The sequence below is a fragment of the Jaculus jaculus genome, chromosome 4, assembly GCF_020740685.1.
Source record: "Jaculus jaculus isolate mJacJac1 chromosome 4, mJacJac1.mat.Y.cur, whole genome shotgun sequence".
NCBI classification, from domain to species: domain Eukaryota; kingdom Metazoa; phylum Chordata; class Mammalia; order Rodentia; family Dipodidae; genus Jaculus; species Jaculus jaculus.
In genome coordinates, this window is record NC_059105.1 from 43,147,057 (window position 1) to 43,164,641 (window position 17,585).

At 43.8% G+C, this 17,585-nt stretch overlaps 1 protein-coding gene across 11 annotated transcripts in view; it reads left to right on the top strand.

Moving 5' to 3' along the window:
• The window catches only part of Ankrd44 (ankyrin repeat domain 44), a 340,447-nt gene that overhangs the window by 144,315 nt on the left and 178,547 nt on the right, over positions 1 to 17,585 (top strand). For all 11 annotated transcript variants that reach the window (XM_045147141.1, XM_045147142.1, XM_045147139.1 and 8 more), the window contains exon 2: positions 829 to 912. In XM_045147141.1, coding sequence (XP_045003076.1) covers positions 877 to 912 — 36 coding nt within the window. In that variant the 5' untranslated portion in view covers positions 829 to 876. The remainder of the gene's footprint in view (positions 1 to 828; positions 913 to 17,585) is intronic.

Sequence of the window (17,585 nt, forward strand, 5' to 3'; positions counted from 1 at the left end):
TGTTTAGGAGGGGTTGCAAGAGATTTTCAGACATTGGCAGAGAAGTGTTTGGGTGGTCAGAAACCTAGCCATTAATGTCCTTTAGGAATGGAATTGTTTGAGGATATTAAAGAACATTGTCAATAAGAAGTGGAGAAATTGCAGGGTCTTTACCTCATTGGGCCTCCATAACAAAAGACCACAGGCTGGGTCTTAAACTGGAGACATTTATTTTCTCATGGTTGTGGAGGCTGAATCTTAACATATAGATGGGGACATCCCTCTTCTATCTCTGTGCTGAGAAGGAGCTTGAGGGTTCTGGAGTCTCCTCTTTTTCTATAAGGACATTAGTCTCATTAGATTAGGATTCTACCCTTAGACATTTTTTTACCTTGAGTACCTCCTTAAAGGCCTCATCTCTAAATAGTTACATTGGGAATTTAGCTTTAACATATGAATTTTGGTGCTGGGGAAAATAAAACAGTTGGTCCAACACAGGAACTGACTACAGAGCCCCCATATGTGGTAGTTTCCTTGGCAGGGAGTCTAAAGGCCTATCAAGAACAACTTCGACTATGAGAATTCTCATGTTACATTCACTTTAGTTCATAGCCCTAGGTGACCATGTCTGTCTATGATGTCCAGGTTGTATTACTTCTGTATATAAATATCTCCCCTACTAGACCTCTAGTAAATGTAGATCTGAGTCTTATTTATTTATTGATTTTGCCTGACTGTTGTTAAGTTTTGAATAAACTTCCAGGGAAAAACTCCATTCTCACCGTCTGCATGTGAATGCAATCAAATGTATTAACTGTGTACCTAATTCTCATCCTCTTGTGTTTGCAGCCACCACTGGTCCAAGCAATCTTCAGTGGAGATCCAGAGGAGATACGCATGCTCATCCACAAGACGGAAGATGTGAACGCACTGGTAAGAGATGATGGGGTTTTGTTGTTTAGGATCTACTCACAAGGTGCAGGCAAGGACTCCTGGAATTTTCTGGTCTGTGGATCTATTAAATAAATAGTGAGAGCTTTGGACTGCCCCTTTTTCCTTTTTTTTTTTAAATCTCAGAGAGAGCAAAAGAGAGAATTGGCTTGCCAGGGCCTCCGCGCATCTTGTGCACATGTGCAACCCTGCTTGCTTGCATCACATTGTGCATCTGGCTTATGTGGGACCTTACCTGGGAACTGGAGAGTTGAACATGAGTCCTTCGGCTTTACAGGCAAGAGCCTTAACTGCTAAGCCATCTCTCTAGCCCTGGACTGCTTCTTGAATGCTGCTTTTAAGTTTGTGCAATAAAATGCTATAGTTATAAAGGAAACTTATTATATTGAAGTACAACTGCCAAAATATCAAAACCAAAAGTGTGGAAGAATGTTTGCTCAGCATATGCACAGCCTGGGCTAGATCCCATCACTGTGCAAACAAAGTTTGACCTATTCTAACTTAGTTTGGCTTCTTTTTAAATTTATTTTTATTATTAGATATGGACATATTTTTATGGAAACATCACATATTGGTAACATCCTTTCCCTCCTCTGTGCCCCTCCCCCAAAAGGTTAATAATCACTGTATCTGGAAAGTTTCCAAACAAACAAGCTAAGCTGTAATAAAGAAAGGTCAAAAGCATTAGTCAATGATTTATCCTTTCAATGGTTTCCTAGAGTGAAGTGGAACAAGCAATTATGTGTAGTACATTGTACTAATTCTCTTAAAAAAAATTTTTGGGGGGCCTATTTATTTGAGAACGACAGACAGAGAAAGAGGTAGATAGGTAGAGAGAGAATGGGTGCACCAGAGCCTCCAAGCCATGCAAACAAACTCCAGACACATGTGCCCCCTTGTGCATCTGGCTTATGTGGGTCCTGGAGAATTGAGCCTCCAACTGGGGTCCTTAGGCTTCATGAGCAAGTGCTTAACCACTAAGCCATCTCTCCAGCCCCATGCACTAATTCTTTTAATGTGAGTTGATTGTCACCATATGGAAGTCCTTCAGGGGGAAGAGTCCTCTTTCAAGTCTTTAGTGTTCAGCAGAAACAACAGGAGAGTCAAGTGCATGTTTGGCATAAGCAGATCTCTGTCCTGGAGCCATAACCTGTTGGTGGCTCTGGTTGGTTGGGCATTCGGTGGAGAAGGCAGGCCTTTCGCACCACCATCGTTCCGCGCCAGTGCGGATTGGCGTGGCAGCCTCTTCCCAGCTGGCACTGAAAGTAACAGGACAATGCCTTTTGACATTTCTTGCAAGGTAAGCACAGAAGATGCCAGGGACAGACTACTTGCAATGGGCATTTGTCCAGGACCTGTGGGGTGTGACCTATACTTCTGAGAGGAGGCCATGCACCCAGGCAAGCTCACCGTCTCGTTCTGACATCATGAGAATTCCCCCAGTGTACTTCGGTGGCTGTGCGCCAAGCCCAGGCAAGCCCAAGGCAAGGTTACTACCTTTTCCTAATGGTCACAAGCAAACAGAGCTTTAATTCATACACACCCCAAGAGAGTATACTGGCCTCTGAATAGCCTTTATTTCTTCTTGGAAAGGCAATGAACAGTTTGTTGGCTAGTATAGGTTAAAGAGTTTAACTTTAATTATAACCAGCAACAACACTGAATTAGGTAGGCTAAATGCTGTGTAACATGTAGATATTTGATGGATGAATGTTATAGAGTTCAGTTCTCCTAGGAACAGATATGAAGAGTAGTTCTGTTCCACAGGGGACCTGGTGAGAACAGTGGCTTCTGAGGTCCTTGAAGGGGTTTTCTGCAGTCAACCTGTACAGAAGGGAACATAGATCCCAGAGGAAAAGCATGGAGGGCTTTTATGGCCATTTTCTGAATGGTGGATATCACACATGTTCACCTTCCATTCATGGGACCTCTTCATATGGTCATACCCAACTCCAGGGGATATCAGTGCAGCTGTGTGGCCCCAAGGTCAGAAGACACAGACTTTTCTGAGTCATAGCAATCTTGGCCACACCAGTTTTTGATCTTGCAGGTTTCCAGGGAATTTAAATGATCCCACTTACTTATCTGAGGGATGTTTTGTTCATGTTAGTTACTTGCTTAATTGTGCCTCTGCTAAGTGCCCAGGATTCAGCTGTGGGAAGACAGCTCTTTTCCTCACTGAGCCTGAAAGAAAAGTCAAGAAGTGAGAAATCACACTGAGATGCTTTTTTTCCCCCTCTGGTCCAGGCTGACCTGGAATGCACTATTTAGTCTCAGGGTGGCCTCGATCTCATGGCGATCCTCCTACCTTTGCCTCCCAAGTGCTGTGAGATGCATCTTTGAAAGGGAAGATCCAGGGCCCTTTGGAGGCTAGTTGGGAGAGGTTGGTACAGTGATGAGTACTGTGAGGCTTGTGGGATGAGGAGGAATTCACTTTGTATTTGTATTCAGCTGACGTGTAACTGCAGGGAAGGAAGAGAAGGCAGAAAGTTCAGGGGTGGCTGACCCAGTGAACAAATACAAGGAGAGCCTGGATTCCTTAGGTTGATCTTCTGGCTTTGGGGGCCCATATTCCATGTTGTTTTGCTCACACTTCTTGAGGCTCCCTTTTCTTCTCTCCTCCCCTTCTCTCGGTGTTGCAGGAGATCATTGGATCCAACTCTTTCTAGGTGTGTTGGCTTAGCTGAGCTGTCCCCTTGGGGTCAGGCAGGTCTACTCTTCTGCTGGGTAGATTAGGTCGTTCAGGTCAGGGCTTCTTAAATCCTTCACTTGGGACTCCCTTGATTTTTTTTTTCTTGAGAAGTTTTTACTCAACCCTAAGTATATATAGGTATGTAAAATAGGTGTAAAAATAAAAAACTTAGTTTAAAACAATTCTTTGGAATACATACATATATGTATATAATTTTACTCTTTATTAAAGTTGAAAGGAAATTTGTGTGCTAATGAGATTAATTTACCTGTTTATTTTTATGTAATTTCGGCTGATTTTTGATGCTGCATGACATCTTAGAGCATCTTCCGCATTATTCAATGTTATTTGGTGTCCTTGTTTTATGATTCTTAATGCTGAAAATGCCCCTTCACGTAAACATACAGCAGTGGAAGATGCATGGTTAGGGTCCTTTCAGAAATTATTGGAAATTCTATCCCAACCCAGGCCTAAATTCCTTTAACAATTTTTATGAAGCTCAAGTCAGCAATTCCATGATTTTTATTTATTTTTTCCCATATAGGTTTATTGCAACACTTACAGAAAGGTACCCAAATATACAGCTCAGCAAATCATCAAAGGGAGAAATGTCACATGAACAGCCATGTGCGTTTTCTATAGGTCTCTTTGTTTGTACGTATGCAGTGTGACGGGGTGCATATGTGTGTGTTTGGTGTATATATATGCCCGTTCACGTGCTCCGTGCACTCGCCTGTGGCAGGGCGTGCTTGCCTGAGGTGGCTGCATCAGAGCGTCTGGTGTACCGCTCCATCTCTCTTCCACCATAGTAATTTGAGCCAGAGTCTCTTACTGATCCTGAAGCTTGCCATCTTTCATAGCTCTGGTGATTCTTGGGTCTCTGCTCCCCACAGGACTGAGGTTGTAGATGGGTGTTGTCATGCCCAGCTATTTATATGGGTCCTGGGGATTTAAGGGGTTTCTCAGGCCACCTCACGTTCTCTGCTTGCCCAGGAAGTGCTCGTAACTGCTGAGTCATCTCTCCAGCCTTTATGTAGCTTTCAAATCAAAATTCTAAAATCAAAGATTCTAACACCATCCAGAGACACGTTCATAATTACATGTTGAGGAATGCTGGCAGGAAAATATTAAAGTCTTTGTAACAATGGAACAATTATGTTTCTCTGAGAGCATAAAACTTTGTATGTACAGTAAAAACACGGCGCTTCATAGCACACCACGGCTTTGCATCTGAGCTGGGGCATCGCAGCAGCGGTTGTTGGTGGTGCATGCTATGGTGGCACACGCGATGCAGAGAGTACTCAGAACCAAGGCTCAAGTGAAGTCTCACGATGCAACACAGCGAGCATGACCACAGTCACCTTGGATTCGTTACGCATTTGGTTTTGAACTAATCTTTGGTAATCACAGATCCTGAAACCTCTTACTACATTACTGAAGTTTCATGTTTCCTCTCCCCTTAGGATGTTTAGGAGGTTTAGGGAAAGTGGATGTTTATAAAAGGCATTAAAGAGAGAGAAGACACCTAAAAATTGGAGCTCTCAGCCTGGAAGTGTGTTTCAAAAGAGAGAAAGGCTAACAGCAAATACATATGTTAAAGAAGGGAAATGAATAGTGGGCTACCTGGTACTTGGAAGACAAATTTGTCTTCCTTCATTCTTGACCCTTGTTTTCTCTTTTACCATCATTTATTCTTTTATTTTATCTTACTTTAATTTGGGCTGGGGCTTGAATTCAGGGGATGTGCTTTATTACTGAGCTATATTCCCAGCTCCGTAATTATGATTTTCTATCCTAGAGTATGTTTTCTTCCCCCCACCTTTCTTCTTTGTTTCCTACCTCTCCATGTCTTTTGATGAACCATGAATCCTTTGGGTGTTAAATTCTCTTTGGTTAGGCTGACCCTGACACAGAAAACAATCTCAAAACAGATTAGCCTCTCTGTAGTTTACCAAACTTTATTTCTCATTCATATTTTTTTGTTTATTTATTTGAGACAGAGGAAGAGGCAGATAGAGGGTCAGTATAAGTATGGGAAGCCAGGGCTTCCTGCCAATGCACTCCAGACCCATGTGCTCTGGCTTTATGTGGGTACTTAGGTATCGAACATAGGCTATCAGGCTTTGAAAGCAAGTGCATTTAACCATGGAGCAATCTTTCCAGCCCCTCATTCATAGTTTTCATGAATCTGATTGTTCATCTAAATGAAATGGCTCTTTTTTATTTTCTCATCCCCTTTACATTCCAATCTCCTCTGCTCTTTTATTTTATTTTAGTTATTTTTAGGGGGAGGAGTTCATTTTTCGAGGTAGAGTCTCTCTCTAGCCCAGGCTGACCTGGAATTCACTATGGAGTCTCAGGGTGGCCTTGAACTCATGGTGCTTCTCCTACCTCTGCCTCCCAAGTGCTGGGACTAAAGGCGAGCGCCACCACACCTGGCCTCCTCTGCTTTTTTGTACCTACTACTTTCCTTCCTCTATTAATTTACCCTAATTCTTACTTCCTTTCTGCTGACCCCCTTACTACTCCCCTGATCAGAAAGAGCCCAACTTCTCTCAATTTCCACACCTCTTCTGATGACTTTTGGCTTTTCTTTGAGTTCTTTGTACCTGTGTATCTCTTCTGAGAAACTATATGCTGGATGACCTGGTCATGACCTCATCCCATCTCCTGTGCCCAATCCCTTGGGTCAGCGCTTGCCGCACCACGAGTCAAAGAGTTAATCCCACGTTCTTGCTTATGTTGAGTCAACCTTATGGTGGCCTATGTTTAATTTCTCCCAGTGAGGACAAATTGTTGAGCAGAGGAAGGTCAGGCTTAACTAGGGGCCTTCAGGTTACAGTTGTAAGATGGGGAGTTCTCTTTGTAAGGTTAAAAGTATGTAGACTAGCCGGGCATGGTGGCACACACCTTTAATCCCAGCACTCAGGAAGCAGAGGTAGGAGGATTGCCATGAGTTTGAGGACACCCTGAAACTCCATAGTGAATTCCAGGTCATCCTGGGCTAGAGCGAGACCCTACCTTGAAACCCCCCCCCCCCAAAAAAAAAAAGTGTGTAGACTGACTTGGGAGTCTATGAAGAGTCAGGACAAGCACTGTGTTGTGGTTTCTATTACGAGTGATGGGCCAGGGCCTGGAAGAGTGAGGCAGTTGTGTGCTCTCTGAGATACCCATTTAAATGACCCAGAGGTAGCTGATCACTAGGAGGGTTTTAGAAAACACCATCCAGCTAACCAAGTTGACCTCAAAATAGAGCATAGCTACTGAATTTAACATTTCAGCATATGGAGACTCTGAAAATGAAATTTGGAACTTAATGAAGATATAGTTTAGGATTGTGTTGTGGAAACACAACATCATGGAGATCTTTCTGCACCACACACTAGAAAGGATGGAGAGACAAATGGGCACCTCTCCATGGTGAGTAGTGAAGATGTGTGTGGGGGGGAACTATGGGAGGAGTGGTTCAAGGAAATGGTGATGCTTTCAGCTTTAGGACAGAAGTGCTCCAAATAGTTCAAATTAACACCGCCACATTAAATTGGAACTAGTCATTGTGTCAGGTGGCTGCAAGCAAGACATAGATGTCTAATGCAATAATGAGTTGACTCCCCAGGTTAGCTCTCTGAAAGACCCCCAAACTGAGATTCTGAAGGTAATTAATGGTAGCATAGACGGCCTCTGTGGTGGTTCGAATGCAAATACCCCTAGAACCTCAGGTATATCTGATTAAGATTAAACTTCCTACTTAGTCTTCAGCAGGCAGAACCCTGCTGGAAAAGATGTGTCCCTTGAGTACAGCCTAAGGTGTGTGTGGAGGGTTAGCCTGTGATTGCTAGTACTACCTGTTTTCTCTCTTCTATGGATGTATGATGGAATAATCCAGCTTCTTCCATCATGATGAAGGTTGCCCTGGAATCTATAAGCCTGAGATAAATCCTCTCCCCCCACAAGCTGCTTCTGGTCGAGTGTTTGTTTCAGCATTGTGAAGTTGGAGTTGGCATGTAAAATGAACCCCCCCCACCACCACCACTTCCCAGTCTGGAGTAGGTGGTGTTTAAAGAGTCCTCCATTTTCCAACTGTAAAGGACTACAATTATGACACTTGTGAGTCCCACATGGCAAGCCCATTAGCTTCTCCTGGCTGGGAGAGAACGCCAGACCAGACACCGCTTATGGGAGGAAAGTGTTTACTTCAGGCTTGCAATTTCCAGGGAAAGCCTCATCAGGGTGGAAAAAGCAGCTGACTCACAGCACCACACATCCTCAGCAGAGAGAACAGTAGGTGTGAGCAGGCTCTGAACACACGGTAGGCTAGATTCATCATCTGCCCCCAGTGACACACCTTCTCCAGCAGGGCTCCGCCTGCGGCAGACTGAGCAGGCTTAAACACTTGGGGTTACGGGGGACATTTATATTTAAACCACCACACCCATGATCCTTATTTCTCCTTAAAATGTGCCACTAGAAGGAACATACACACTCATTTAAAAATTCATTATTTAGGCTGGAGGGATGGCTTAGCATTTAAGGTGTATGCAAAGCCAAAGCACCCAGGTTCAATTCCCCAGGACCCACGTTAGCCAGATGCACAAGAGGGCGCATGCATCTGGAATTCATTTGCAGTGGCTGGAGCCCTGGTGTGCCCATTCTCTCTCTCCCTCCTTCACTTTCTTCCTGTCAAATAAATAAATAAAAATGTTTTTAAAAACTCATTATTTATTTGATGTGAGTGAGTATGGCATGTGTGTGCCATGGTGTATGTGGAGGTCAGAGAACCATTTTTGCTTTATCCCGGCCTTCCACCTCATTTAAGGCAGGGTCTCACGATTCACCACTCCCTTCTGAAAAGTTCTGTCATTTTCTTCCTCCTTGCAATAGGTGTACTGGGACTATAGAAGTCTGCCACCACTTCCAGCTTTTATGTAGGGTCTGAACTAAGGTATTCAGAGTTGCAAAGACAGTATTCTATCCTCTGAGCCATCTCCTCACCCCCTCATACACTCATTATTATATCAGATAAAATTAGCCAGGATTCTTTAAAAAATTTTTTTGGGGGGGTTTATTTTTATTTATTTATTTAAGAGCAACAGACAGAGAAAGAGGCAGAGAGAGATAGAGAATCGGCATGCCAGGGCTTCCAGCCACTGTAAACGAACTCCAGATGCATGCACCCCCTTGTGCAGGTGGCTAACCTGGGTCCTGGGGAATCAAGCCTTGAGCCAGGGTCCTTAGGCTTCACAGGCAAGTGCTTAACCGCTAAGCCATCTCTCCAGCCCGCCAGGATTCTTTAATCTCATCTAATACACACTGCATGCTCAATTTTGTCTTAGTTTTTTTTTTTACATGTCTTTTTACAGCTGAATTGTCCCAAAGTTGATTATTTTAATTCATCTACTTATAAAAAATAATCTTGTGATGTAGTTAATGTTTATTATTTGCTCTAATAGGTTTTGACCTAAATATATTGATGTACTTTAGTTTTATACTCCAGTTCCAAGGACTATATGTGAATGTAATATAATTTATCTTGAGATGAAATCTAAGCATATGTCAGCAAAGAACTTACAAGTAAGCAAAAGTAAGAAAACCATTAAAGCTACAGTGTTATTTTAAATGAAAGAGAGATAGAGAACTAGCATGTCAGGGCCTCAGCACTGCACTTGAACCCCAGACACCTGCACCACCTTGAGCGTATGTGTGACCTTTTGCTTGCCTCACTTTTGTGTGTCTGGCTAACTCAGAGAAAAGGTGAGAGGGAGAGTCCGGCTCCCAACACCACATTCAGCTCTGAACTCATCCATGGACAAATCCATTGAGAAGGTTCAGCCCCTCGTGATCCTACCACCTCTCAATATATAGCACCAACAGCTGAGAACCTAGCCTTCAGTACATAAGCCTTCCTGGGGAACAGCACTGCATGTTCAAACATGACATGCATACCCAGAAGGTTTGGGTTTAACTCCTTCATAATCAAGCCTGTCCATTTCCACTTGGTGCTTACTGCAGTCATACTAAAATGGAAATCTTGAGTGTAGAGCAAAAGGGCTTGGCTCAGAGATAGATGTCTTGGCTCCTGAATGTTCCCAAGCTAACCAGTTCTCTTCTGGCCTTGGTTCTACATACAGGGTATGCTAATAAGCTTGTTGTAAATTAAACTTAGGGATAGGAGACAGTGAACATAGATAAGGTAGGAGCTAGGATCATGAAACACTAAAATAGTAGATTTCAGCAAAATGGACATTTATTTTATTAGAATTTAGTAATTTCTGATAAACTAGAACTTTGTTTAAGTACAAGTCCAGAGAGAAATTGTCCTGGGCTAGAGTGACATGTTTTTCCTGCTGTCATGACCCAGTCTTGATACCACTGCATGCTGCCATCTTTGATACATGGCATCCATCTCACTGTCCAGAATGGCCATGGAGAGTTCTAGCCATAACATCTAAATTCTAGCGATCAGGAAGGAGGACGGTAGAAGAGTGGTATATCAGTTACCTCCTCATTGCTGGAACAAAATATCTGACCAGGGCCTCTTGCTGTTGCAAATGAACTCCAGATGCATGCAATACTTTGTGCACGTGGGTACTGGAGAATTGAACCCAGGCCGGCAGGCCTTAACTGCTGAGATATCTTCCCAGCCCACTGTGAGCCCATTCTTGGTAGAACTTTTTAATCATAGCTACATCAACTTTTGTCTTGGGCTTTCTGAATCTGACATGTGGTAACAATTATACCAGTCCTAAAAGTGAGGGTGGGGGGACTGATTTAGACAGAAAATGTATTTTATCATAATTAAAAATTTGAAAACTAGCTTGGCATGGTGACGTACATCTTTAATCCCAGCACTTGGGAGGGAGGCAGAGGTAGGAGGATTGCTGTGAGTTTGAAGCCAGCCTGAGGCTACATAGTGAATTCCAGGTCAGCCTGGGCTAGAGTGAGACCCTATCTTGAAAAAAACAAACAACAAAAAAAATTGAAAACTTTAAACACAAGTCCAAATGGGCCCATGTAAGCATGTTTGTAAGGACTGTGCTCTTTTGTAAAGTAAAATCATTGTGAATTGTATTTTCATAGAGTATATTTTACTGAACACCATTGAATGCATTTAATTAACTTATTTTCAAGGAATTATGATTTTTGTTCTTGAAACCTTAGGTAGAATTTCCTTAGAAATAAATAATATATTTTGCCACATCATTCTCTTGTACTGAAAAGCCTGATGGGTCTTTTCTCAGTCCTGGGCAGTAAAGAACAACTGGCGTTTGGAAGGAGTCTGCACGTCAGAGAAGTCTGGCTGTTCTGTGACATAACCACATGACTTCAAGTACAGGTGCAGACTATCCTCAGTGTCTGGGTTATCTTTAGGACGCCCTTAAATACCTTCTTCCTGAGCTTCCTGTTAAAAACATACTTGCTAGAGGACAAAGTTTTATTTAGGAAGGGTTTTGTATATTTTGTTGATATAAATATAGGTACAATTGGATATTTTTAGGAAAATCTTACCACTCATACTTTTAGAAACTTAGAGGACTTTGGCTAGATGTAAAGTTTTCTGGTCTAGAAAATTCACATCATTGACCCTGTATTACATTTTGCCTGTGGAAATACATTTTGTTTCTACAGATAGCACCATATAGCTATTTAAAAATAAACCCTTTTCCTACAAATTAATAAGCTTGATGAGCAGCTCTCTGTGTGCCTTACTAAATTTAAGTATGAAAGAACAGTATTTAAAACATATTGGCAGTTAAATGATCTATTTCATTTCTGTTCAACCAACAGAAACGAATGGAGCCTCTGCCATGTTCCCGGCCCACGTCCCGGGCTGCTGCAAAGTGAATAGGCAGGGTTCCCCGCCCCCCAGCCCCCCAGCTAGGTAACGCACCCGAGCTTCAGTAGTGGCGAAACATTCCCGGCTCATGTCAGGGACGGCTGTGAGGTGAACTGCAGGGTTCCCAACCCCATGGCCCCACAGATCTGTAACATGTCAGAGCTGCAGCAGAAGGGAAATGTTATGTCATGGCAGCTGCCCTGTGTGGTCAGGATACCTGGAGTATCCATCGCTGCCTTGGGGACAATGTTGGGGAATGCGTGGTGAGGATGAGGAGAAGGCTACAGAGCTCGCCATCCACCTTCCTCAAGCCACAGAATGACAGTGTCAGCAATGGTAATAACAGTAATTTCTCATTTGGACAATTGATGTCTTTTAAATCTTACATTAATTAGGATTAAATACCTTCATTTTTATTCATATATTTATTTTATTGAAGTCCTAAAAGAAGACTTTATTTTTGTTAGGATCATTTTAGTTTTGCAGAAAAATTAAGTGGAAATTAACATATAATTAATATATGTTCCCATACAGTGTTTCTTCCCACAAATGCACATACCCCCTGCTACCAACACCCCCCACCTTGGGGTACATTTGTTAGCATCAATGAGCCCCTAACTGCCACATCATTACCACCCAAAGTCTTGCTCTTCTACAGTCTATGGTGTCCATAAATGTATAGTGACATGTATCTACCACGCTCGTGTTATCTAGAATGGTTCCCTCACCACCCCATATTTTGTTTTCATCCTTCCTCCCCTGTCTTACTGAATTTCTTGTTTTATTTTTATTGAATTTTAAAGCTGGGTATAGTGACTTATGCCTATAATTCCAACTCTGTGGAGGCTGAGGTAGGCCTACCTAGGCTCAAGTGAGACCCTGCCTCAAAACACAACAAAACAAACAAGCAAAAATAATCCTCACTGAATTTTAGCAGACAACCTGAGGGAGAAGAGCCTGCCTGAATTCAGAGCAAGGGCAGTGAGCTCTGCACCAAAGCCTTTCAAAATATATATTCTGGAATCACCATGGGCCACATCAGCTCCACACCAGGTCACTGTGCCGCCATGTGTGTAAATCCTCCAGTTTCCAAGCTGGTAGGTCTCAGCCCTCCTCCCCCCCCCCCCCCCCCCGCCCTGGCCACCTGCCCTCTGACATCTCATCTTTGTGGCAAGGTCAGAAACCCTGCACAGTTGGCACAGTTGGCCTCTGCTCTCCTGCAGGCGGGGCATCCTCTGTGCCCCAGATGTCTGCTTACAATACAAACAGACCTATTTGCTTTTACAGAAGCAAATGTTTTCTCTGTTCAACTGAGCTTGTAAAATTTCATTAAGAAGCTAATCATTAGCCCTGATTAAGTAAACATGGGATGTTTGGCATGAATATTTTAACTTCCTATCTCAAAGCTGGCTCAGCCTTCTCAAGGTTACTGATTGTCGGCTGGGACCAATAATTTTTTGGTCACCTACACCGTTTACCACCCCATCATCAGAAAATCTCCACCCATCCAATAACACTGGGGAAGAAAACAGAAGCTCTCCAGAGCCTGGACAGCTGGTTCTTTGGTGTTGTGTTAGTGGAACTACGCAGCGCAGGAGACTGCTTTATATCTCAGGCTTTCACAAAGATCAGATTCATTTTCTCACGCATGCATTCTCTTTGCATGAAGATGTGCCTTAGTTTGCATTTATTTTCAAGTCTAAGAAAGATCAGAAGAGGTGCAGATGCTGAAAGCTTAAAGCAGTTGCCACAGTGACTCAGACATTAGCTTCAACTTTGCTATAGGCACAATGAACTGGAATGGTGTTGAAGTTTGCTCTAGGGAAAACTACATGACGACAGCATTTTCCAAGGGTGTTTCTCAGAGTCCAGAACAAGTGTGACAAGCGTTTGGGAGAGAAGAAGGCATTCTGCAGCCAGATGGAATTGGGACAGCTCTTGCACTGCAAATTTGTTCATATTTTGGTGATTTACAAAATACATTGCTATATGGAAGACTGAAAACTGCTGTCCGTAGGACATCCGTTTAATCCTTGAGCATAGTGTTCCTCACTCAAAGGCATCTGACTTCCAAGATCTTCTTGTTTTCTTTATAAACTTCTACCCAACACCTAAGGTTATTCCCTAAACCACAGACATTCTGCTATAAATGAGTCTCAATTGTTCTTGAACATGAGTGTGTGTCAGAATCCTGGGGGATTATTAAAGTGTAGACTGTTGGCCCTTCACCTCAGAACTCTTGACCTGTTAGGTCCAAGATGGTGCGTAAGGGTACACTTCTCAGTGTCCAGGAGTTGCTGGTTGGGGACCACACGTTGAGAACTACTGGCTTATGGTCCAATAGGAAGTAGGACAGATATTCTTGTGGTTAGGTGGAAGATATATATATAGGCTCATTGCCGTATGGTGTACAAGTTAGTTTACTCATTCAAAGTATACACATTGATCTTGTTATTGTCAGGCATCACGCTAGGTGCCGGGTGGATGTGTTGGTGTTGAGCACAGGTTTGGGTCCTGCCCTCAGGAGCCTGTAGCATAGTGGAGAGCTGGGCAGTGAACTGTTTAAGCACATGCATCCTGTGGTGCTTATAAACGGGAAGATTGCTGTGGAGGAGCCAACACTAGCTGTAACATTGGAGTAGAGGTTCAGGAAAGGCCTTTCTGAGCTAGCAGAGCAGTGATGTTTACACTGAGCCTGGCCATGAGAAATGGGGGGGGGGCCTTGAGAAGATTTGGGGAATACTTCAGGCTAGCTAAAGACATGAACAAGAGTTGGGGAGATGGCCCAACAGTTAGAGCTGCTTGCTCTGCAAGCCTGCTGACCTGAGTGTGAGCCTCAGCACCCATGTGAAACTGGACGCAAAGTGACGCACACATCTGTGATCCGAACCCGCCTGTAGCAGTGGGAAGCAGAACCAGGAGACTCCGGAAGAGTCTAGACTGGCCTGCCCAGCAGCACACAAACAAAACAAGACAGGAACAAGGGACATGGGAGGATGGGGAGTTGGAAATTCTGGGGTTTGAAGGAAGACTAGTGTGGCTGGGGACTGATGAGAGAGAAAATGGGAAAGAAAAGGAAGTTGGCTTACATACAGCTGTCCGGACAGAATTTGGCCTCGATATCTAAGACCTTGCAGTGCCTAGCAATACCCACACAAGACCCTCATAATAAGAGAAAAAGATGATGACATCAAATTAAAATAGACTAATGGAGAGAGGGAGGGGATATGATGGTGAGCAGAGTTATGAAGGGGAAGATAGGGGATGGTTTGTTGTCTGTAAGTATAGAATCCAATAAAAAAAATGTTAAAAAAAAAAGGTGTATTACATGATAATTCTAAGGATTGAAGATTCTTTCAGATGGTGAGCCATGAAGGTAAAAGTTGTATCGCCTAGCTTTTAATGCACAGAAGCAGTTATGGTATGTATGGCTTAAAAGCTGAAGGAATTTCATTTTGTCACTACTTTAATATTTGATTAATTTTACACATGTAAGAGGATTTTCAATATAATTTTAACTATCTTAAAGATTAAAAACAAAGAAAAGGAAGATGGAAAGGTTGGAACTGAGGAGTTGGGTTTCTTCTAAGTGCAGAAGGTTCTGGTATATATTTTGAAAGTCACTTTGGATGTTGTGTAAAGAAAAGACCATGAGTGGAGGAGCAGAAGCCGGGAGGCCAGTGGGGATGTCATCACTGGATCGGGGCAGAAAGTACCAACCTACCTGGAGGGGGACGTACTACCGTTAATAAGCTAAGTGGACAGGGTGCCAAACTGTCCTCTAACTATTTACGGATGAGTGCTGCTGTCGGCCTCTGTCACAGAAGTTTCTTTTTGCAGCGGGCAGAGGTTAATGCAGAGATGTGTAACTGGCGAAGGTGCTGAGCATAAGTGACTGTTATGTGCTTATCCCTAAGCAGGAGACCTCTGTCACCATATCACCCACTCGGACAGCCGTGTTGAAGAGGTGATGGAAGGAATGCTGAGAGCAGGAGGATGGGGAGGCGTGCTGTGGAAGGCTGACGTCAGGGCACAACAATGCTCTTATACTCATGAACTCACAGCAGCTGTGTGGGTTTCCTGCCCAGGATTGAGCCAGCCGCCAGTCGCCGCTCCATCACGGGTGGGGAAGGGGCTTACGAGGTTCCATTCCTGCTAGAGTAGCTATTGACAGTTAATGGTTATGGCGGGGGGGGGGGGAATGGGGGGAGGCAGTAAATAAATCCCCGCCCGTGCTCATGCAAGCAACTCTAAATCAAGTCAATGAGTCACAGAAGAGAAAGCAGAAAAAAACCCAGACATGAAAGTAGAAAGGGGATTAGTGAGTGGGAGGGGAGATAAGAGAAGGTAATGAGGGCTAAATATGGTTCAAAATGCATTAGACACATATGTGAAATTGTCAAATATGAGCCAAAATAGTAATTCAAAAATAAAACATAGGCCTAGGGCAGGCTGTAGCAGTGGTTGGATTGCCGTGCTCTGGGGCCCACCCACAGGGCTCTCCTATCTGCTAGGGCAAGTGGGTGACTCACAGACTGCTTCCCGGCATATCGGGGGATAGGTCACTCAGGACTTGGTGATGGGTTGAATTGAAGGGCAAGGAAAGAGAGTTTCTCAGTATGGCTCCTGTCCTGAGCAGTGGGGAAGAGGAGGAAAGAGCTGCAGGAGGAATAATCCAGTGACACCCAGAGCCAGCGTGTTCATGAGAGGATGCAGAACCAAAGACTTGCTTTTCAGGCAGCAGTGAAGTGACCATTGCCATCATTATTTTGCAAATACAGTAATTGGCTGTTTGCTAGAAAGGGTGCCGAGATTTCATAAATGTTCTTGTTGACAGAGTTCCCATTGATGATACATTTCAACGACTGCCTAATTGCCTTGAGTTAGAGAATAAATAAGGCCACTGAACACGAAACAAAAAGTTATCTTTCTGTGATACCTCAGAATGCTCTTCAGAATCTCAGAAACTGTTACTGTTGCTGTGTAAAAAAAAAAACACCACCTCAAGATTTAGTGCATAAAACAGCTACTCCATTATGCTCACTGTGCGTCTGGGTGAGGAATTCAGACAGGGCACAGTGGGAGAGGTTTGTCTATTTCAGGGAGTCTGGGCTCAGTTAGAAAGAGGTGTCAGCTGTGAGTTGGCGGATGGGCGCTAGAATGGTCTGGAGGTGTCTGAACTCACAAATCTGCTGGCCCAAGGGCTTACATGTGGCTTCTCCATGGGTCCAGAGCTTCCTTTCTGCAGGGCAGCCACACTGCAGTTGAATTTCTGGTATAGCAGCTCAGCGATTCAAATGAGCATCTTTGCAAAGATGTCAAATCTCCGAATTATGTCTGGTAGGTAGCCAGATTCAAGTTCTGCTTCGTCAAGTACTGGGTGAGAAGAGATGGTTGAGTTTAGCACACTGCCTCTGGGAAGACACATCTCTTTGGGAGGAAGACCCGGGTGAGGGAGAGGAGCTGGACCTTTTTTGTTACACCAGGCGTTAATGACCAGGAGCCAGTCACGTGGTTGACAGGTGCTTTTCCAATCTCTTCCACTTGCCTCGCCTTGAGAGGTGAGACAGCTAAATCTAGTTCATGCTTATCAGATAATTAGAGGGTATTCACAAACTGGGACATATAATGACAGGCTTGATCTGGTCAGAAATTTCCCAAGATGCATACTTTAGTGCATTCTGGAAGGCTTCATCCACAAGGACAGTGTTTGCTTTAAAAGCATAAATTTTTCTTTGTGTAGGTTTTATGTAGTGGAAGATACTGCTCCGAGTTAGGTGGTCCAGTCTTAAGATAAGATCCTTGGTCTCAGTGGGTAGATTTTAAAGGGGTAGAACAAGGCGATAGATGGCTTAGCTACTGAGCAAGTATGAGGAGCAGAGTTCAATTCCTCAGCCAGCACCCACAGCAAAGCTTGGTGTGGTGGTGTGCGCCTGCAATCCCAGTACTTGGGTGGTGGAGACAGGAGGGGTATGTGGGGCTTGTTGGATAGCTAGACTAACTTAATCAGTGAGCTCTGGGTTCAGCGGCAGACACTGTCTCAAATAAGACAGTGGAGAGCAACTGAGGAAGATCCCAGTGTTGAGCTCTGGCGTCCACATGCACACACCACACACACACATGAGCAGG